The following is a 24,029-nucleotide window of genomic DNA, read 5'->3' on the forward strand; positions in this document are numbered from 1 at the left end:
GCTTTCGGCAGCGTATCTGTATTCATCACATCTCCATTCACAGCAAACAAGCAACCTGTGGGCCACTGGCAGCACGGTGTCATCTCTCGGCGCATAGCCTCAGCCTCCTGTTTCAACACTAACATTCGATTGTGTCCACGCCATTGTGAGATTCATATTATTATTCTGAACCTGGTCTTTCCAGCTCGATAAGATTTGCCTGCAAATGTGAGCTAGTTTTTAAGCCCACGGTGGAGAGCGGGTGTCAGACATGTCAGCGGTGATCTTCTTCACGCTTTTGGTGGCTCATTGTTGTTGTTTTCACCCGAGATGGAAATAAGTAAATAAATTCAACTGAGGCAACAGAATGAGTGGAAGTTGAGTTTACTTTCAGCCGTGGCCTTGGAGAAGGCAGCGCGGTGACTGTGGACAAAACTGAGTAAACAGAGAGACAGATGGAGGGGTGGAGGAAAGAAGGGAGGAAGTGAGAAAAGGAGGGAGGGAGAACAGGAGGTTCGGATAAGGAGGGAGAATGGGGTGGGTCAGAATGGGTCAGTGTCTGCAGACTTCATAGGCACAAGGACGCAGTCCCCTTCATAACAAAACACATGCACACACACACACGCACACACAACATCAGTGAAAACTAAAAATAAGCCTGCTGAAGCCCGGCTATTTGCATCTTCTGTGTAGTTTAAATCATCAACTTTAATATTTTGACAATTTTTGGGACCATCAAGAAATATCAAACAACAACATCCATCCATCCATCCATCCATCCATCCATCCATCATCTATGCCCGACTATCCCTTTCGGGGTTGCGGGCGGGCTGGAGCCTATCCCAGCTGTCATTGGGCGAGAGGCGGGGTGCACCCTGGGCCGGTCGCAGCCGATCGCAGGGCAACATATAGAGAAAGACAACCATTCACGCTCACACTCACACTCACAACTAAGGACAATTTAGAGTCACCAGTTAACCTAATGAGCATATTTTTGGTCTGTGGGAGGAAGTCGGAGAGAACCCACGCATGCACAGGAAGAACATGCAAACTGAACCGGCGACAACATACAAATCTAAATGCAATCAATGTAAACAGAATTTAGAAGTATTTACAATTTCATGTCTTAAGTGCTTAACTCCCACAGAAAAAACAAAACCATTCAGTAGTGAAGACACATGAAGTCCCCATTTTCTTCACAGAACAGAGCTGAGGAAGAGAAAACTGTTCCCAGTTCAGAGTCAAGATCCTGTTAATATCCTGTTTTCTGAGTCGGTGAATGTCCATCTGATCGCTCTAAGCAGGCGCAGAAGGAGAACAGATTCGAGTCCTCTGTTGTCCACAGCTTCGCTTCTACTTTCCGCTTCTCGGATCGTTCCTTCAAATCAAATCCATCAGTCTTCTCTGCATTCAGACGATACCCAGGAGAAGTACCTCGACCAGCAGGATCAGCAGCCTCATCCTGTGACGCTGTAGTCCCCTATGAAGAGCTCAAGGACACCAGCTGGTGAACGGATACAGGATGCAGTGGACAGTCTTAAACCTGCAGAGGACAGACATGATGATTGATGATTCTGAGCAGTTTTTAAAACCATGCTCGACTCTCCGTTAGTGATGTTTGGGAGACTTTATTCTCTCTGTTTGATCGGCAAATAGTGGATCATGGCCCAAATCTGGCACTCGCATGGACATACAAGGCTCAGGTAAATCCCAGTAAATGTGACCTCATAAAATCGCATAATAATAATCAGTGAGCTGCATCTCAAACAGGTGGCTGCCCGACAGACATGACGTGTTGAGATCTTTTTTCTAAGGTAACAACAAGCATCAAAGTGGTCTCGGTGATATTTAAAGGTGAGACCGGGTGAATCAGATCCTCGGTCGCCTGGACAACAGGCTTCCAGCTAAATTACATTAGAAGGTTAGCATCGCTGTTCATTTCAAGTCCATATATAATGGAGTATGCACGGTGAGCTGTGGTGTCTGTCAGTGTGCAGTGTGTGTTAAAGGGTACATTAAGTTATCTGTGACTTTGTACTGTCCTCTGTGAGCAGCCAGTAGAGACTGCGACAGCACTGATACAGATGATCTGCCACTACAAGAAAGAGAGGAGGCTTCAGCAGCTAAAAATAGTCGGGCAGAGACACCTAATGAAGACGTCGTGCAATAAAATCATAAACCCAGGATGTTTATGCCTCTTTGTGATTTCTTTTTTAACCTCCGGCAAGGACGCTATGCTTTGCTATTTGTTTGGGATCTCAGCAACTTGGTCCAGGTTTTTAAAAGAAAACTGGTGGAAAGGAACAAATGATTAGTATTTCATCTGAATCCTGGAAGTTTTAAACACTTTTGCTCCCATTTTCACAGAATTTCATTAACCCCTCTTTCTGTGCTGTGGGACAGGACATATCTGATATTCTGTCCCTCACTCTGAAACCATGTCAGCAACTTGTTGTCAAGTGCACTGACTCCTGACTGTGTCCCAGACTGTCCACACAACTTGGTTTTTATCTTTTCCTATAATTTATTATTGATTGCATTTCCCTCTGACGAGTATTCTCTCTCTGCGACGCTGTCTGCAAATCTCACGCTGCTACACTCTTGACCTGATTTCTTTGGAAAAACAAACTTGATTTCCACAAATATGCTGGGCTGAGATATAAAACAAAATCTGTTTAGGAACTTGAGGGACTGGGTTTGTACAGGCAGACGAACATTTGACCTGCACCTTTAAGGCTGCGGCGATGTTAAACGTAACTCTGTGCGACACCAGTGGAAGGAAACAAATGGAAAGAGCTCGCTGAGGAGCGCTTGTGGTGATATGTTCTTACAGCTGGAGATGGCGAGGACTGGGAAAGACAAACACATCTGTTGTTCCTTTGTGTTACATCAAATTGCTTTTATCTCTGACTGAACAGAGAACAAGATGAACTGGAGCTAAAGGGGTGTCACGTCTTCGGTTCGGATCATCTGAGCAGCAATACTGAGTGCTGGGAATTTTTTAAAAGCCGAGAAGCCCACAGTGAAGAAGCGAGATGAACTACTGGCGAATCAGGCTTAAAGTTCATTAATAATATGCACTTGTGCTTAATAGTTGATGTCTTGATTTAAATGTTTATTTCCAGGAAAATTTTATTTTAGTGACTCATGTCACTTTGGTCCATGAAATAATATCTAGGACTCCACAAAATTTGTCCACAACAAATGTAAACTGGTCCAAACTGGACCCCAAAAACAATCATGGTTTTCTGTGTGGTGGTTTGGGAAATTCACTTATTTCCTTGTGTACTGTGGAGAGGTGTGGGGCTTTGCTTCCTGCGTTTCCTTTCTTGGCCGAGGCTGGGCGTGGTCCTCCAGGTGGCTTGGGAGCTGGCTCCAACACAGCTGGGACTCATCACAAAGACTGTGGACTGCAGAGGACTCATTGCCAGATTGTTTCTGGTGCTTAGTGGTGTTGTTGGCTGTTTACTAGAGCTACCTGCGAGTTTAAGTGTACATTTGGTTTTGTTTCTCTCGTGTGAATTACCAGTGCTTGATCTCCTGTGTCTTTTTCCTTTTTGCTCAGTGAGTTCTCCTCGGGCCTCAAATCCACCACCATCACCACCTAGTTTCACCTGTGTGTCTACCACGACATGTACCTCAACGCTGTACTCACACCACCTGAGCTCTGTGCGCTCCAGCGTATCTCTGAACTGCTCTCCACCTCAGTACCTCGTGCCCCAAACGCTATTCCCAGGACTGGACCCAGCTCCAGCATACCTGGAGTCTCCTTTCATTATCCATTTCTGTCAGTATGATAGTAGGTCCAAATCCTGCCTTAACACAGTTAGGCAGGAAAGTCTTGTGTCCCCATCAGGCCAAAATGTCAATTTGGCACAGAATATACCTCATAAGCTAACTGTGGGCACACATTCATGCTGTTAGTGGACTAAACCTTTCTGATTTCAATGATCCCGTGACCTTTCATTGAGCCCCACTGTCAGGAAAAGCTGTACATGTATTTTCCCCCAAATGCCCAGATCAGACTACACAATAATTTTGTCTTTGACAACGGTCACCATGTCAGATCACAGCGCCATCTCTCCTACTTCACCAACAGGCTGGGGTTCAGAGTGCATTGGGGAGAAGCAACTGTCAATCACGGCGACAGAAGCGTTGTGTGTGATGTCGGTGGTCTTGTGTAGCAAGGAAAGAAAAGATGGCATGAATGTGCTCCTGGGTGGCACAGAGAGGACAACCAACTCTTCTTCTGTTTTACTGTCCTACCTGACAGTAGCAACCTCAGCATCCCTCCTCCTCCTCTTCGCCTCATTTACCTGACTGCGCTCTGGAGAGAGCGTATGATTGGTCAATGCTGAGTATCATGTTGTGGTGGATGTCGCAGCAGGCCTGGCTGACAAATGCGACTACCTTCTGATCAGATCAGTTATCAGATCATAATTAAGGCAACTCGGACTGTTTGCCCTTCTGAACTATAATAACGATTGCTCATTTGTTGCCATGGCTGCTAATGCTAGCATTGCTAATTTGGTCCCATCTGTGCTCTCCGAGACGAGAGACGAGTTTATTTCACCTTATTTTCCGGCCGCACTTTCACATCCTTATGTTACAATGTTACACACACACACGCACACGCACACACACACACACACACACACACACACAGAGCACTCCCATCATGAACATTGCTGTCTGATCACAGCCCGGTCTTCTCAGATACTCTGGCATTGCGCTTAATGTTAAATAGACCTGGGACTTGCGGTAACAGAACTGCGCTCAACGAGGACCCACTTGACCATATAAACCATGAATCTGCATCTATATGGGTCTTGGGTCATGTGAGGAAATTATCTGTGCTTGTCTCACACATAAGCAAGTAGGCCTGAGCAGGTAACGTATACACATATCTGTGTACACCAACCAGAAGAGTAGTTATCAAACACACTACACAGTAGGGGTGGGCAAAAATATCGATATGGCAATATATCGCGATACTTGGTCTTCCGATTCAATATCGATATTCAAAATTTGAATATTGCCATATATTAATATTGCCATATCAATATTTTTGCCCACCCCTACTACACAGCATGATGTGGGCAGATGTGTTCATAAGTCAGTGACGGTCCAGACAAACCTGGAGGGGTCTTCCTCCTTAGAGAAGCTCCCTTTTACTTCAATGCTGTTCATCTTGTTCTCAAACATCCCATAGCTCAGAGTCACCTGCAGTGGAGAAAACACACACGCTCAACCGTTAGAAGAAGCGCATGTGCCGGTACTTCTGTGTGTGTTGATGTGCGGGTCATGACCTGGTGCGGTAAGCTTCTGTGGCTGATGAGCAGCAGGTTTTCCAGGTGGGAGTGGAATAAAGGACAGTGGACCATGGAGATGCCCAGCCTCTTCTCCACAATGAAGCCCACCGTGCAGTCGTCGGGGAGGCGGATCGCCGCCGATGTCTGCTCGAACCGGGAGCCGCTGAAACAGACAGACAGAGACATACATGTATATTCACAGATCAATCACGGATTGTGACTTTAAATTACTCTACACTACATTGCACTTCTAGTTCTGAACTTTTCCAAAAGAAAAATTATAAAACTGTCCCACTTTCATCCTTTACTGACACTGTTGGTGACTCATTTTATACCAAAATGGTGCATGTTTTGGCCACATTAACCACTGACTGCATGTACTTTACTGCTGACCTTTCCCAAAGAACTCTGTAAACTTTTGGATTGATTCCCTTCCTTCTAGCCCTGCGCAGCCATTAGTCTCAATTCCTTGAGAGCAGTATAAAAACAAACTTGCAGAGACCTGACACTTACTTTAGATAATGGTGATTATTCACTTTGAGTCAGCTATATTTTTTTGTCGAAGTTATGCTGCTGGTCAATGCAGCTGAAGAAGGACTGTCTTTGAATGGTGGTGCATTCAAGTGTCTGCAGGAAACCGTAACAAGAGTGTGTACACACACATGTGCAGTGAGTATCGGGTCTTGCATACCTGGCCCACGGAGCCATCTTCTCCGCCAGCCGTCGACTGAGGCAGAATCCAGCTCCTCCAGTACCGAACCAGAACCGAACTTCCCTCTGAGACAAAACACACAGACATGAACACATGCTGTGCATTCATTTCATTCACATTCAGATTCATTTCAACAGGTGCAGTGTGTTGGCACAGAGGGACTTGTGACTAGTGTCTTCTTCCCAAGGGAAAGCTGGTTAGCTTATCTTGTGTAGCTTCCACTTTCTAAATGGAATACAAACTTAACAATGGCTGCTTCTGTCTCAATCATTATTCTTTATTTTACTCAATCTGCCTCTCGATCCCTCTCTCTAGCCATTTCTCACGTCCCCCAGGCAAATGCATTACTTTGGAACTGTCCATATCTGTCCACCAGATGCCCTCAGACTTCTCCCACCTGTCCCAATCACCTGGCTCCCACACCCACCTGCTCACCTGTTCCTCATTCCCCAATTACCACCTACAGTATTTATACCAGCCCATTTCCGGCTGCTCCTTGCCCGATCATCCACTATTTATTACCTTTGCTTTCCATTTTTGTTGAAAACACTACTTCTTTCATTTGTGGGCTAAACATGGCTATGCATGCTCCAGCCAGCAGCATAACATAAAAGTTGATAGTGCGTCTCCACACATAAACACATAGTTTATATAGTAACACACATCTACGGTATATATGTGTGTATATATGGGAATAAAAGTCCTTTAAAACTTAAAATGTACAAAGTCTGCACACACACACACACACACACACACACACACACACACACACACACACACACACACACACACACACACACACACACACACACACACACACACACACACACTGTAATAGGTAAGAAATACAGAAGAGAAAGAGTGCCTGTATCACTGACCTTAAACAATAAAGTGTAATACCTCTCTTTCCCTCTCTGGTTTCCCCTCACACTCGTATTGATTGATTGGCCTTTTCCAAACCAGCCTGATATGAATTGCGTGTCTTTATCTGCTCACTCTCAGCCATTTCTCCAGCTGCTGCTATGTTTCCTTTGCACTTCCTGTGGTATAAACTGTTCAGGTGATATTTTCCAGGAGGGAATGTGTGTTTCTGCTGGTTTGTTCGTGTGTTCGTCACAGTGAGATTAGGAGTTTAGTGCAGGCTGTAGTCGCAGGAAGGAAACTTCTGTTTTCTTTCAATTGTTTTTGTGTTTTTTCTTTTGTTCGCTTCTTTCTACCTGCTTCCTTTCCTTTGCTCTTTCCTTTTGTTATCCTTCCATCCACTTCTCTATCATTTCACTTTGCACTATCGCTTTTCCTTTATTACTGGCATTTGCTTCCCTTCTGTCATTTCCTTTCCTTTCAGTTTCTTTCCTTTTCCCTTTCCGTCTTCCCTTCCTTCCCATTCCTTTTCTTAACATGCGCATCATTTCCTCTCCTTATGTTCTTTCTTTTTCCCATTTCCTGACTTGTTCCTTGCACCTCTCTGTCTTCCTTCCCATTCATCTTCCACCTTTTCAATATTTCTTATCCTTTTCCATTCTATGGATCTTTATCTTTCATTTCCTTCCTTTTTGTGTTAAAGGCCGTTGCTTTCCTTTCCTTTAATTTCTTTTCCTCTATGTCATTCCCCCCCTAATCTAACAATTTATTTCCTTTGGTATGCTCTCTTTTAATTCCCCATTTTTTGTTTTATTGTAACCTTTCCTTTCCATCCCTTCCTGCCTTTTTCTCCTTCCTTCTCTCATCCTCCTCTCGGCCTCGCAGTAGTGACAGGAAATCGAAAAATGTAAGAAAAAGAGGCGAGGAGACAGAAAGGAGCCTGACATTCGTTTTTGTTTTCTCCATCACCCATCCAATCTCAGCAAAGGATGGAGATGATGAAAAATAGGAAGAGAAAAGTGAAAGAGACCAATGGGAACAGAAGGAAGGAGGAAGGGAAGAGGGAGAGAAAGAGTTAGGAAGAAAAGATAAATAAAGATCTATTTTTCGGTGTAAATGGGTGCAATCAGGGTGGAGAATGTGACACGAGGGAGATGGAGAGAGTAATTTCAAGAAATGAGTGAGAGAGATTGAAAAATGCAGGGAGAAAGGAGAGAGAGACATAAGGGGGCGGGGGCGAGGGTGGGGGGGTGACATGCTATTCAGAGAGCTTGCTGGAATCAGGATGCACTTTAGGAGCATTAATTCTACTGTAAAGCATGTGAACTCAATGACACACACACACACATGCACACACACACACACACACACACACACACACACACACACACACACACACACACACACACACACACACACACACACACACACACACACACACACACACACACACACACACACACACACACCTGTGAAGAGCTGTGTGTGAATTCCAAAAGCAAACTATTGACCTCCTGCAGTTTGACAACCTCCTTCCCCCAGGGAGTCTTCCTCATTGTGTGTGTGTGTGTGTGTGTGTGTGTGTGTGTGTGTGTGTGTGTGTGTGTGTGTGTGTGTGTGTGTGTGTGTATGGCCATGTATTCCTCACAATGTGGGGACATACATTTGTTTACATTATGGGGACAAAACGCAAGTCCCCACAATGTAAATCGTTAGATTTTAGGGTGAAGACTTGGGTTAAAGTTGGGTAAGCAGTGGTTATGGTTAGGTTCAGTCACCAGGAAATCAATGTCAAAGTCAATGCAACGTCCCCAGAAGTGATGGAGATGTGTGTGTGTCTGTGTGTGCGCTTTACCACCAATCACTATCCCAACAAGCTACTAATCATTCATTGATTACATCAGTCTGAAAGTGCGTCCCATGTGAATAAAAGCCATGGCATCTTCCTTTCATGTCCCTTCAGTGGTGAAGGAAAGTGTAAGTATGGATTTTGAATGGCAGTGATAAACTGTCCTGGGCTGCGTTTTTGCCACACAAGCAATTAAAGGAAACCTCAGCTTTGTTTTACAGTTCATTAGTAACCTCAGACGAGCATCAGGGCATCAATGAAGAGCATGAGAAAGAGGGGAAAGCAAAAAAAGAGAAGAACTGAACAAAAATGTGAGAGAAATAAAAACATTTTTCTCAATAATTCTGTCACATTTTTGTAGGTCTGGCCATCGTTCTTATCATTTACATAAAGGAATTTGAGGTGGAAAAGGGAAGCAAACAAACGCAGGACAGCAAGAAAATACATCGTGTGGGATTACGTTAAAGACAGTCACATATCACAGAGGGGTCACCCTGCCTTAAAGAGTCGTTGGCCCATATAAATTCAATTCTGTCTGGGTTTCAGGGAGGCTTCAGGGTGCTGTGGTGTAAATGCTGTTTTGGAGGGTTTCCAATCAAAAAATAAACTTGAGGATTTGTGATTTGTTAGCATGGAAATGGACGTAGAATTATGTTGTCTTTAAGTTGTGCTGACGATGACCAAAACATTCATTTTCTGTCAGGTTTTTCCTCATTCAGTCATATTTTGCACATGCACTAGATTCCAGAGTTTTGGTTTGTGTGCACACAATTGTTTCACAGTGTAAAACCTTCTCAATGTATATGTTTGCTTATCTGACGACATGAAGTGACCTGGGATCTGATCACTTGCTGATGAGACGTTGAATGTAGCTAAAGTTAAATGGATTGTTGGTCTATAGTACCGTTGCATTGCCCTCCAGCAGCTCGTGAGCAGTGATGGGCTTGTCCAGACTCGGTTTGCCCACGTAGATGTCGCTGTCCTGGGGAAAGGCCGAGAGCAGGGCGAGGAGGGCCTCCGGGTTCACGTAGTTATCGTCATCCACATGACAAAACCACCTGAGGAGCCACAGAGGGAAGACCAGGAAACAGTTAAAGTGTAAAATGGGTGTTTGATTTCGGGGTCCGGTTGACGTCTGCAGCCAGACTGATTTTGAATTTTCTTCTTTTATTGGTTTATTTTGGTACAAAATGAATCAAACTACAATTCTCAAGCACTTACATTTTTTTTGGCTGTAAAATCAAAAGTTTCTGGTTGTATCATCGTGCCTGAGGTTGTTGTTTTTTTGTATCCGTGCTTCCAGTTTCCTTAAAATGTTGCCTGGATGTTCTAAATGACTTTATCTTTCAAGATTTGTGAATTTAATCAAATTCTTTTCTGACACAATGCAGCAAGAGTAAAACATGAGTGAAATATATTTTTTGGGACTTCGTATGGAAGACCGCCAAGCTTCAACAATAAAAAGCAAAAACTCAAATGGATGGAATTCATCATTAAATGCAGCTAATTACAGTGTCATCTCCTGAAGTTGGAACTTGGGTCACATGATAACAAACAGATATTATAACCCATCGCTTTGTTCAAGGATGGTCGGATATCTATAGGATACAGTCAAAAATGCTCTGAAAAAGCTTGTAAGTGGAGAATATTTTGAATATTGTATCACAGATGTGTCTTACTGCTCCCCAAAACAAGCTTTTCTTTCACAAAGTGTTAAAGAAAAAGAAAAAATGCAAGAAAAACCTCTGATTTCCTGCTGTCCTCATAGCATCACTTCATTACCCCGTGAGCGATCAAGCTGTTTGATTTCTTCTGCCACCTTAATGACTGGACATGATGTCAAAGCCTCCTTCCAAAACCAAACAGACTCTTGCTGCAACATTAGAGGCCAAATTGCAAAGCTGCTGGTACCAAACTGAAGTGCTGTCTTGTATCCTCTGCCATGCTAACGGCTGCCCAACAACACGAAAGGCTTCCATCCAAACCAAACAGCCTCACTTCCTCCTTCAGTCCAAACAACAAAATGGGCCCTAGAATCCAACTGACACGTTCTTTTATTTTCTCAGCCATCCTAATAACAAATCGGCACACCAGCCGCAAACTGCTGGGCCTCATAGTGTTTTCCACAAATCAAAAATATTACCGATTAACACTTTGCTCAATATCCTGTATGGCAGCCTCAAGGAAATGAAATAAAACAAATCACAGTGTGTTTATCTCATACAAGATGTAGCCTTCCCAAAATACTGCTTTTCTTTTCAGTGAGTTAACTTTTTTTTTTTAGCTTTTTGGCCACTTGTGGGCAATGGAAAGATGCTATCAACACAACACTTGCATTCATTTACATATTTCTGTCTATCTGCCAAATGCACGTCCAGTGTTCCCTGTCCTTCTAACTCCGTTTTTGGTCTCCACCCACTTCTGGGAGAGCTGTCTGCCTCCTGAGATGTTCAGTGCTGCAGCATGTTCACGTGCTAGTTGCTAACTCTGTCTGTCTGGCGTTTGGTGCTGGGCAGGTCGTCATGGTGGGTTTTTTAAAGCGATTCATTGTTAATGTAAAAATACTCCTTTGACGCTTTATTTGTATATTATATTTGCCCGAATTGTCCTCTTTTGTTGGAATGACCCAAAAAAAGGCCAATAGTGAAACAGAAACATGAGACCAAAAGTATTGACACCTTGAAGTACTCCTCATCGCAGGCTAAAGATGAAAATTCCAGTTTTTGCCCTTATTCAGAAAAAGACAATATTCCCACTCAGGCGCTTACATAGATTATGAAAATGAAAATTTCACTGATATTCTATTTACATGCAGCTGTGCATGCTCTCATTGACAAACACAGCCTCCCTCTCTGATTCATTCAACCACCGTCTTGAAAAGGTCGCCGTTGAGATATTTGCACATATCCACAAAGCTGTTATTTTGCGAGTCTTTCAAAATGTTTAAGCATGTTTCTGTTTCTGATCAGAAATGTTGACTTTCGTGAATCTCTACCCCAAACTGTTCACAACAGCTGACTGTGAACAGGCAAGAAGCCGTGTGTCACAAACCGCGATAAAAACCCAGCTGAGACACATGTTTGTAAGCTCTTATGGTAGAATGTAACTGAGTACATTTACTCCAGTACGGATTTGAGGTTTTTATGCCACTTTATACTTCTACTCCGCTATATTTTGGCAGCTAATATTGTACTTTTCACTCCCCTACATTCATTTGACAACATTAGTTACTAGTTACTTTGCACATTCAAATCACTAATAGAAAATACAAATCAACTAATACATTGTTTCAGAGTAAACAGCTCAGGGCTGGAAAGCAAAGGCATGAAGCAGTTCGGATGATCGTGCAAGGAGCAGGTGGAAAGGGGCTGGTATAAATACTGTGGGTGGTAATTGGGGAATGAGCAACAGGTGAGCAGGTGGGTGTGGGAGTCTGGTGATTGGGACAGGTGGGAAAAGGGCATCTGGTGGACAGATGAAGAAAACAGTACGAAGACAATAGTCAGCAAGATGTTATTTCAGAGGTTACCCCTGTTTACATCTGATTGTGGTAATATGTAACCCTAGAAGATTAATGATTTCTTTGATTGCCCTTGCACCACCCGCTGCAGTAACAGTCCGATTTCCCCACAGTGATCATTAAAATTTGGAATCTTAATCCAGTCTTTGAGTCCGGTGTGGGCGATGACAGACGGACCTGAATCTGCCTCACCTCTTGTCTGAGGCCATGAAGCCGTCGTACTCTGCAGACATCTTGCAGGACAGAGCCTGCTGGCTGTGATCTGACTGGCAGCCTGTTACCACCATGTTAAGACCTGCAGGGAGGGAGAGAGAGAGAGAGAGAGAGAGAGAGAGAGAGAGAGAGAGAGAGAGAGAGAGAGAGAGAGAGAGAAGCGGGAGATGTGTGTGTTTGATTTAGTCGGCTGGATTTCCCCATTTTCAGAGGTGTATCCACATGCTTATATACGGCAGATATTGATGATTGTGGACTTTTGTTAAGTCTAAATTTGAGATTTTGTCCTGCTTACCCTCTGAACGCAAATCTTCATCCTCTGTGTCTGTGAAAATGAATGTCTAGACAGAAACAAACAAGCAAAGAGAGAGGAGAAAGGGATTTAAACACACCAGTTTTGATCATACCCTCATGTAAAAGAACGTCCTGAATGCCCCTTCATTAAGGGGCGAACACAAACATGCTCATACACCCCGGATCAATATCGTTTTGAATGGAGCAAATTCAATGTGATGAAAACAAGGTTCCCCACTCTGAGCTCATTGCAAGCACACACACACACACACACACACACACACACACACACACACACACACACACACACACACACACACACACATTTATAATCCAAAGTGGTCAGAGGGGCACTAAATGGCCAAGTCAATTTCTTATTGGGCAGATATACGAGTCAAATAATCCTCGAACATCCACAATGCTGCTCTCACAGCCTGTCACTCAACCAGATAGATAGATAGATAGATAGATAGATAGATAGATAGATAGATAGATAGATAGATAGATAGATAGATAGATAGATAGATAGATAGATAGATAGATAGATAGATAGATAGATCTGTAGTACAACACTGACCTCTGGTGGTGTAAAATTGTGAAAACACTCAACCTTTCAGGCTTCCATGATGCTGACTTAATCTTATTTTACTCTTTTTGGAGGATCTAATCTAAACTTCATAAGAATTTTAAAAAAGGGCAGATCAATTTTGTCTTGTGTCAATTAATAATACTTTTTAGAAAATAAATATTTACCGTACTATTTATCTTTGAATACAAAACCGTGAAGGAAGTGCTGCTGAAACTTAGCATCACTTGTCATGAAAACCTTTTACCAGATGAAAGAAGGAATATACATGGTTGTAGGAATATGCCATCTAATTGTTTTAACTGACTTTTTTCAACAGAATTAAATGAACTTGAAGTAAAATGTCTTTATTCATCTCAAAAGTAATTAGAGAATGGAAAATTTGAGAAAATCACTTATCACATATTTGCTGACTTGCCTGGAAGTATGGATCACGTTATCTGGCTTTTTCTTTTTTGATTCAAATGCAAAATCACTCCTGGTTCCTTTAAAATTCGCCAACAGTTCAGAAATTTCACAGCCAGTTGTGCCAGATTCATCTGGCAGTCACTTCACTTAACAGATAGCAATCTGTCTGCCTGAGTCACTCGGGCTGGGGAGGCTCGTACCGAGGGATTTGAACAAGCAACCCTTGCGTCACACTCCATCTCCGAAGCCCCTCAGGCTGAACCGTGCGGTGTGTTCGACTCTCTTTGCCAGACGGGCACTAAATAACCTCAGAGTGGGACAAATCACCCGTTAGATGAGATAAACACAAACCATAACTCATGTTTTATTCAACTCCTGGAGATGCATTAATGTGTCTCGCTGCCTGTTGGTTTGAATGCAAGAATGCTAAAGTGTTTCAAGCATTTTAAAGCATTTTAGAGGAGCTCTGTCTGAGTGACTGCAACATATGGGCCTGTATCGTTTTGATAGATGCGCTGAGAGGAAAGAAAATAATGGAGCAAAGAAGCGATAAGAGATGGATCTTACATCAGAATGTGAATACAGGTATTTTGTGCTTCGTTCACACACAACTAACGACCAGTTTTCAGAACCAATATGAAGAGGAAAACTTTTCGTGTCAGTCACATCACCTTCATGAATTTAAATGTCCATCAGAGGCCTGTTTTACGGTATGCTCTCAAACCTACGTAGAAGGAAAGGGCAGAATACAGATGAGTGATTGTATTATTGGCTGTATTCAAATCCAAAAAGCACAGAGGAAATTCAAGGTGACAGAAGGTTGTCTGGCAGGCCTTTTGTTTTCCAAAAGCTCTTTTTATTTTTTCATAGGAACTATTAAATGAAATGCGGCTGTTTGTGGAGAGTGAAGAAGAGGTCAAACGCAGAGAGAAAATCTGTTAAACTGGAAATGTTGCATAGAAATATTCAAATCAAGGAAAAAGTAAACATGACAGCATTATTAGTAAATTAATTATTATTGATAACTCAGTTAATTCTTTTTATTATTAATTAATTATTCAGTAAATTACAAATGATAGTGACAGTGATTGTGTGTGTGTGTGTGTGTGTGTGTGTGTGTGTGTGTGTGTGTGTGTGTGTGTGCAGCATGAATGAGAGACATGGAGTGAGAGAGAAGCTTTCCAGGCAGCTCCAGCTAATGACTGTAATCCCTGGATTACATGATCAGATTAGAAAAACAATCTCTACTTTAAAAAAAAAAAACAAAAAAAAACGAGTGGTTTGTTATTTTATATTGATGACAGGAATAATTCTGATTCCACAAATTTATGGTGGTCAAAGGGATCAGAAAGAGGGAGGTGTTGATCTGCTGCCATCCAGTAGAGGGCGACAGAGCTGCTTTCTCACATGTTTGTTCTTGCTTGCTGTAAACTTGTTATTGGGACAAAAACCTGTTCATACCCTCACATTGTGGAGACTTCCTGTCCATCAGGGGACAAAAAACATATTCATGTTAGCGTTAGTTTCAGGTTAGAACTAGGTTTAGTTTCACAATAGATTTTGAAGTTCCTCTTTCTGTTTCCTCCAGGAATTTCAACCACGTCTCATGACCTTCATCACAGGGTGAGCGTTAACTCAGATGACATGAAAGTAGTTCAGGCGTCACTTATCAGTTATTTGTAACATGTTTTTAAGGTAAAGGTTACAATACTATTTACTCAACAACAAAGAGAATTAGTCACATTCCCTTTTACTTTTCTGTCATTACTCTTCTTCTATGCTCACACTTGAACACATAGAATTAAAAAACGAGACATTTTGGTTTAACGCTGCCTCCATGCACACTGCACAGACATAAAAGTGGTATAAATCTTACCATTTAACTCTCAGAAAGAAAGCAAATATTTCCCAGACAGTCAAACTATTCCTTATACATGATACACATAAGAACGCATACTACCATCTGATTGATAAACAAGTTGTAGCTTGCTAATTCAGCTTTATGTTTAAACAACAAACAAATTCAAACTATCTATTTAAAGAGTCTTTTGAATTTATTCAGGCACTATTCATAAAACCATTGGATTAACTCCCCACTAAATTACTCACTCAAATGGCAAATATGCCAAAAAAAAAAAAAAAAGTAAGAATAACCTCTGCGTGCAGCGTGTATAAAGCTGCTCTTTTGCAGAAAAGTGGATTAAATTTGCAAAATGTTCCTTTTTTTTCCTCCAGCATTGTTTTCCATCCCTGCCATTTCTTTAGATGCAGTCACACAGACTGATAACTGGCAGCTTCCCTCCGAAGCCACTTAACAAGGCTTCAAATTTTAAACTGACAAGCTTTTCAGCTCTTGATGTGCTTTCACATTCAATAAATAACTGCCTCACCATTGTTGCTCCTCCGAGTACAAACAATGCAGCTCTTCAACGTTAACATTTAACAACAGTTCTTAAGACATCACAGCCAGGAGAGCGATCGCACTGAATACCACCAGCCAGAGCCGACTGTGCTGTGCCCAGAGGGTGAACCCTGAGGATGACTTCGGTGATCCCCTGACTTCACCTCAAGCACCACCACCAAGCTGAACTTTCAATTTATCCAATATTTTGCTTTTTATACCTGTAAAATATATCACATTCACATCAGCCTTGGCTGTACTTTGTGTTATGTTAATCAGCAAACGTTAGCGTTCTAGCACACTAAACTAATATGTGAAGAAGGCAAACATTAAACCTGCTAATGGGAAATGATTCATGGGACCCAGAGCCGGGCAGAGGCCCTTCATCATGTTGGCGATTATCAGTATTCTACAGCACGGAGCTGTTCAGGGACAGCCTCTGTCACACTGCTCCTGCTTCTGGCTCTCAGCGGATTAGCCGTTTAGCGGCAGCAGCTGCCAAGCTGGTTAGAAATGACTTTTCACCCTCTAAAACGGACAAAGCATTGTGATGTGTGTGTATGTTTGTGTGTGTGTGAGGATGCGTGTGTGTATGTGGGTGGAGGTAACATGAGGTTCAGTCTGTTCTGCAATCTGCCTCTGCACTTCCTGTTCTATGACCAGCTTCCGTCTCAGTATTGTTAACAGAGTCACTACACGGCGGCTGCTTCCCCTCGACCCAGACAACCTGCCTGCACAGCTTCCTGCATGTGTGTGTGTTTCTTGCTGTGTTTGTGTCATTTTATGTGTTCATATACGTGCAGCATATAAGTGGATCTGTTCAGTGTCATATTCTCTAACACATTAATGAGCCAATGCAAAGATAGTGGGTGACAGCATCAGTATGTTCCTCTTTCACTATTAGAAAAGCACGTCTTACTTGATCAGCGTTCCTCCACTGTGAGACAGAAAACAAGAAGCTGCCAGATCCCTGCTCATCTGTTTCACTTATTTCAAAAAAGGAAATGAACTCTGTTTCATTAACCACAGCATGGAGTCAAATGAAACCAAATGTTGTCGAAGAGCATGTCTGAAAGACCTGTTTGTGACAAAGCGGTCATTGTGCTGTTGATGTGTATATATTAGATAGATACTTTATTCATCATCAATATCTTTGACTAAAACACACTGGAAACCAAGTCATTCATTCATTTCTAGCGAAATCTTTCACTGTTCCTGACTGAACAAGCCCTGCGCCGTGTCTGCGTATCAGTCCAAAAACTGTGAGTCGTCATTTCTGTGCCAACAAAACCGAGCCGTATTGATCCTGAAGATTAACTCAACTTTGATTTTTCCAGCCAGGTTGGACAAAGTAAGGCTCTGGAGATTCAAGATGCTGAACTCTGAGATAATGTTCCTGCTAAAGTGTTGAGTATTGTTTTGACAAGCCACTTATCACTGTGGAGCTGGCAAAGTCTCACTGCAAAGACAGGCACTATACCAGCCAGCCTACTGTGTGTGTGTGTGTGTGTGTGTGTGTGTGTGTGTGTGTGTGTGTGTGTGTGTGTGTGTGTGTGTGAGAGAGAGAGAGAGAGAGAGAGACAGCAACCCGACAGACAGCAAAATTCTCTTTGAATCTGATTACGCTGCTATTTGTCGATTTTTCTTTGGCAGTAACTTATTTTGTGTTTCATGCCAATAAAGCAGCTTTTAATTCAACAGTAAGTGAACTGAAAGAGAATAAATTGGGCCACTGCCGCCTGAAATTCAGCCCTCAATACCACAACTCTTACAATAAAACCTTTTCAGCTGGATTTATGGCAGAATGACAGATATCCAAAGACATACAGGTAGGCGAACAGGTTTGTTACTTTCTGACCGAGCCTCAAAATGTCTCTCAAGTCAAATTTTTCACACAAAAAACTGACCACAACACCTCATCTCACCTTCACTGGAGTCTTTAAAACCAAACTAAGCCCTGAAACAGCGATGACTGTTCCAGTTTTGCCTTGGAGAAAACCATCTGACGTTGTGCCTTTTTACATCAAGGTTTCATCCAGCTATAAAAAGCAAACAGATCCCATTTCTAAGGTTTCTATGAATTCAGAAAGTTTTCATCTGTATGTTTTTGAACTCTTTACATCAGTTGCCAGTAAACGGACCAACCAAATCATGTGGGAACACAACTTGATCAGCCAAGTCAATCATCAGACCTGAAGCCTCAACGCAGGAAGGAAGTGAACGTTTTCCTTTCCTCATTAGAACTACAGTACATGTCTGCAGATAGGCCGAGCGATGGGTCAGACATTTTAATGTTTGTAATTAAAAGCTGAACCCGAAAGAATAAAAGGACTTTCCCATAATGATCAGTTTATGGATCAACAGTCCATTCTGATGGTGCAGAATGGAGCAAGTCCACCAGTTCCACTGCAGATGGCGCATTATTCTGCTTTGTGCTGCTGCAGGTGGATTTGGCTGAGGGCAGAAAATGTAAGAATTTTCCAAGCAGCACTTAACAGCACAGACACTCACGTGCGCCTTGGTTCTGGAGATCCACGTCTCCAGCAGGAGCGCAAGACGCGTCTTGTGGAACCTGCCGGTGGTCTTCACGGCGACGAAGATGTCCTCCAGCTTCAGTTTCTGCTGGGTGACATGTGCGCCCCCAGAACCCGACTGACCTCCGCTCCAGCTGCTGCTGTTGCTTGCCGGGTTCTGCGCGTCCTTGGCCGCGGATGGAGCCTGCTGGATGGAGCTGAGAGGCGCACCGGGCGACGGATGGTGAGCCGCACTCAGTTTGGGAAGGCTGCTGGTGCGTAACTGAAAGTCCACGTAAAGAATGATGAAGCAGGTGAAAATCAAGACCGGCAGCCTCCGACATATCCATCGCTTATGCATGGTAAAAAAATAAATAAATAAATAAAATAAAAAAGTTACTTAGATTCCATAAAGCGTTAAAACCAAGTCCTCGGTCCCATCATATAAAATCAGTTGGTTTGGACTCATTTCGTCACCGTCTTCCTTCTGCTCAACGTTATCGTCGGTGTTCCTCATTCATCAACTCATCATTCACAGGACTGGAGACTGTTTATCAAAATGATTTAATAATCACCGCAAAATCCAAATCTCTTTTATGAAATTCGCGCTACAGCATGACTCGACTGACGTCCTCTCACTTTATGTGTAAAAGCCGCTGCCACCGGGTTATATTTGACTTGTCACAGTCTGCCCACTCACTGCCACCAGCGTCAAGCCACACGCAATCAAATTATGGGACTTCCTGTCGTTGATTTCAAAATAAACCACAACATTGCGAATTATCGTGTACTTCCGGTTAGAATTAACTTTTATTGAGAACAGGTTAAACGTGCATCATATAATACGAGACAAAGATTTCTCAGCTTTGTATAAAAAATAATGCATCTCTTCTGAGTATTTGAAGGACTGTGATGAAATCTGGTTGACATTCATGATCCTCCTGACTTTTCATCCACAGAAGCACCACAAACAGACCATTTCCAGGTGTCACTAATGACCTGATTGCCAATCAGGTGCAGCCTACCTCGTGACTGATATTAACACAGCACGTGTAGCATGTGACACACAGACAGTTTTACAGCCTCACAAACAACATCAGCTTGTCTGTTGAATTTTAGTCTTGTTTCATTTAGGAATACAACACAGTATACACAACAACATGGGGTTATTTAATTATTTCCTATTTAATTCTATAAGCAAAGGTCATTCTTTTCTTAAAATGATGGAATGAAAGTCTAGACTGTGAAGCTTCTAGTTTTAGAAATTTCTCCATCGTGGTCAATTTCACAACACTGTACATTGCTGACAAATGTGGGATTTTTGAGAAATACAAAGATTGAAAATAGAAGTAGAAGGAAGGATTTTTTTCTGACTTGCAACATAAATTCAAACCACCTAAATGCAGTATATTGCAATGGCTCCAACCTCTTTAAATTGCCAATGCCTGCTCAGGACGACTAATCACAGGTTGTACTCTTCCACGAGTTGTGTTTAACCAAAGAGTGATGTGACATTGTTGCATTTGAATATTTTCTAAGAGATTAAACTTTAAGAGAAATCATCCTTTTCTTGTCAATGATCCCTTAACCCCTTTCCTTGCAACCTCTTAGAGGGGTCTCGATCCACAGGTTGGGAACCGTTGATATATATGAAGGGTGGCCAAAAATTCACATCACAAGCCATACACCGGACAACTTATCACAGGCAGCTGAGCCTGGTGTCATCTCCTCACTCAGCCAGAAACAGCAAACCACAGCAAAACACTCCGCCTTCTTCCTTCCTCTTCAGCAGACGCTGTTACAGTTTTCTGAGAGCTGAATCCAAAAACACTGCAAAACCGCCTTATATGAGCTTTTAACAGTAGGACTTTGCAAATGGAGGGTTTCAGTCCAAAACACAAGCACAGGTTTCCTTATTTTGAGAATCATTAAAGCATAAACAACAAAAAAAAAAACCTGAATATAATCATTTCATATTTCAAACTGATAATATCCTCAAATCATAACTATTTTGAAAGCGAAAGACTGAGAATGACTGGTAACGTTAATGGTGGGTTTACTGGCAATGAGCTTCATGCCAGCAAGCAGTCGGCTTCATTTGTTTTTCTAACAGTGGCCATCTCATTTTGAAAGGAAACTGTGCGTCAGGATCCAAACCCACGGGTTTAGGCTGAGCCGTCTGTATGAAGCGCTGAAGACGAAGGTTTCAGAACCTGATGCAAAGTGGAGAGTTATGAGTAATGACATTATATCTGATCACATGTCACGTTTGTATGCAGCTGTCTCACTCTCCATGAACTGAACTGACGTGTGAATACAAAGGAAGTCTGGATTGATTAAAAGGGACTTAATTGAATAATTGTCCCAACGTGATTGGTGGAGGAAAAAAACAGTCTGCTGGGATTGACACTGGCAGCTGATGACGATTAAAGCATCAGTGTAAAACTGAACCTCACAACTTTGCTTTTTCTGGCTGCTCTGAATTAGGCTGACCAACAAAAAGCCTCCGCAGTCATTAAAAAGAGGGTTTATCCTCTTTGGGGCATGCATGTGCTCATCAGAGAGAGGGGGGTGATGCTGAAGATCATGAAGTTTGCAGATTGAAAAAGGCTCTGTGAATATGATCTGTAAACTTCAGATCAGCCAATTAGCGTTCAGTATTTGTAGCCATGCTACAAGCACATCAACACGATGTCATTTCATCAATGTTGGCTCAAAGCAGAACTGAAGAAAAGCTCAACAGCTAATGGTACATTTAAGGACCCGTGACATGCACGTGATACTCGCTGGTTGACTCTTTAAGAGCTGCAGGTCTGTCTGAGCTGCGTCCAATACTGTATCCACTGTCTGCTGTTCCTGTGCTGCTGTCTCTGGAGACTGTCACCAAAGAGAGAAAGAGCTTGATACAATTAATTCACCTCAGACCCTCATCGCCACCTTTGTTTATTTGTCCTTTCTCAGAGTTCTCGCCTTACATCCGTTCCCTCTCTCTCTCACTCCCTCTTCCACTGACCAGCTGCTTTCCTCTTCTCCACCCTCTCCACCGCTACCTGGCCCAGGGAGGACCAGCCCACCCCACCCCTTCCCACTCCTTCCCACCCCTCCTGGTCCCGCAGGTAAACCAGAGACGCCCGGGGCACACCCTGGTTAGGAAAGGCCCAGGATCGCCTTACGGCCTAGCTGAAAAGGGCCCTTTCTAAAACAGCGAGTGCATCACAGCCCCACTTTAAACAAAGGGCCAGGGGAGTCGAGGGACCAGACCCCTTTCAGGGCTTTGTCTGCCCGCCTGCTCTGAGTGAGACAGAGACTTGGACTGCACTCAAGAACTGGGATTGGAGAAAGTGACGGAGTCATAAGATCAAGGGCTGCAGGAGATTCCACTGCATTTTAACACTGTCTAATAAGCCAAACTAAACATGAGCTTTGAAAAACAGCATGAAAACAGAATGGAAGCCCGAGCAAGCTTTGATTTTACATCTACATTAAAACTGGACAGAATTTGCTCGAAAAGATGTCCTTTTTTGGACATCTAGCCAAGATATTATTATCTTTTCAACAATATTTTCTAGACATGTTTAAGTTTGAAGCAGATCTTTTTTGTGAACATGTTATTGCGGACCTCATGTTACCTGACAGAAATCATTTTGTTAAAGCATCAGTGCGTTTGAGGAGATCCGGAGCCCTAATCCTGGGTCTCACTGGCAAACTAAACCTCAGAGAGGGAACCACTTAACTCCACAGACAGGTAAAGTGACCTGTGTGTGTGTGTGTGTGTGTGTGTGTGTGTGTGTGTGTGTGTGTGTGTGTGTGTGTGTGTGTGTGTGTGTGTGTGTGTGTGTGCGTGCGTGCGTGCGTGCGTGCATGTGTGTGATATGGCTCAGTCAAGGCAAACCTTAAGTACCTGAAAATCCCCCTCTTAACCTTCAATCTCCTGCTGAACTGCTGCTGAAATTCAACTCACAGAGGCGGCACTAAATGGCAAGAGCAGTTGTATTTGGTGTCGCACCTCAAAAAAAAGTTCACAGACTTCTGACTCGGTTTTAATAAACACTCAAAACTGATGTCTCAGACCTGAAGATATCATGACTTTCAAATCTTGTCAAGCTCCAAAAAGCTTACCTCACAGCTTGTTGTGTTGTCTGTTGTCGTTATAGCACTTACAAGTGATTTGGTGTTATAGGAAACGGTCAGAAGAAGGCGTAACAGACTCATATACAGCGGTGCGTTCTCACAATATCACAATAAAGTATTATGTAATACACACAATACAGTATTTATTGCCCCACATCCCTGTTGCAAAAAATGCATCAATAATCAGCATCTATATTGTACTGATGCTATTTCATTTAAAATGATTTTACTTCGCTCCAACAAATTACAGATGATATACTGTATGCTGGCAACTGGTCTCATTATTCATTCGCAAATGTTTTGAGGAGTTGCAGCATGTTGCCACGAGGGGTCAATGTGACCACATTGAACAATAATTCATGATCGTCTCCTGTTCATGATGGTTATTTTCTGTTTAGATTGAGACTTTTTTTTTAGCCTTTTTTAGACCTTCTCTGTCCAGAAGTTATTTAAAGGATCAAATTTAGGTAAAGAGAAGATTAAATAGTGAATGGGAGGCATCCATTGAAACACTTGTCTCTGGTGTAGATATATAATATGAAAACACACTTATGAAATATATAAATCAGAGATTGTATCAACATGTAGGGGCAAAGTAATCCCAACATTTTATGATGTAATACACTTTTGCAAATATATTGGAATGATTGTGCTGGTTTTGATTATATTGTATATGTGCTACTGTATTTATTGGTGATGTAAGTATTATTCTAATGAGGAAAAAATAGAGTCTGTACAGTTCTTTGATCCCATAATCATTTCTTTATTCACAGCACTCATAAATCTGCATTTCTACAAGCATCATTAATATATATATGGCCTATCACACATAATGACAATCAGCATGTATTCGTATTTAGCCACAGGAGACCACAGATCACAATAACGGCTGGAGAAAATCCCAGAATGAATATACAAATAAAGGATGAATCAGATAAAATACATATGGAAAAAGAGGAAAGTGAGGCAATAATGAAAGATATAAGGACAAAGAAAATTTAAAAGCACTTTTATGAGACACGTTAGTGTTAAATGTTTAAAAATGTCAGGGGAAAAAATAAAACAAAAGTATCTGAATGATTATGATGCTGATTATGATGAGACAATGTGTTTTGGTCATTTGAACGAACTGAACCTTTGATTTCTGTTGCCTGTAAGACAAAGTCGAGGGTGAACCGCTCGTGACACAAATGGGATGGATGACATTGCGGAAGGGCTATTCCTGTATCCTGACCCCTCCCCTTCACAAC

At 42.4% G+C, this 24,029-nt stretch overlaps 1 protein-coding gene across 1 annotated transcript; it reads right to left on the bottom strand.

Annotated features, from left to right (window-relative positions):
- Positions 1-348: 348 nt before the first annotated feature.
- On the bottom strand, positions 349-19,323 carry mfng (MFNG O-fucosylpeptide 3-beta-N-acetylglucosaminyltransferase). The gene is made up of 8 exons (XM_070979518.1): positions 18,647-19,323; positions 12,742-12,787; positions 12,426-12,528; positions 9,618-9,771; positions 5,983-6,068; positions 5,289-5,454; positions 5,117-5,202; positions 349-1,522 (listed from the first exon to the last, which is right to left on the bottom strand). The coding sequence occupies exons 1-8, from the start codon at positions 19,007-19,009 to the stop codon at positions 1,471-1,473; spliced, it is 1,056 nt and encodes a 351-aa protein (XP_070835619.1). The 5' UTR covers positions 19,010-19,323; the 3' UTR covers positions 349-1,470.
- Positions 19,324-24,029: the final 4,706 nt, after the last annotated feature.

The sequence above is a fragment of the Chaetodon trifascialis genome, chromosome 2 (genome assembly GCF_039877785.1).
Source record: "Chaetodon trifascialis isolate fChaTrf1 chromosome 2, fChaTrf1.hap1, whole genome shotgun sequence".
Lineage (NCBI taxonomy): Eukaryota > Metazoa > Chordata > Actinopteri > Chaetodontiformes > Chaetodontidae > Chaetodon > Chaetodon trifascialis.

Coding starts and splice junctions, on each gene's coding strand:
- mfng (XM_070979518.1), bottom strand. CDS start 19,009: ATGCATAAGCGATGGATATGTCGGAGGCTGCCGGTCTTGATTTTCACC. Junction 12,788..18,646: donor TCTCCAGAACCAAGGCGCAC/GTGAGTGTCTGT, acceptor GTTTCTGTCTAG/ACATTCATTTTCACAGACAC. Junction 6,069..9,617: donor TGCTGGAGGGCAATGCAACG/GTACTATAGACC, acceptor GTTTTGTCTCAG/AGGGAAGTTCGGTTCTGGTT.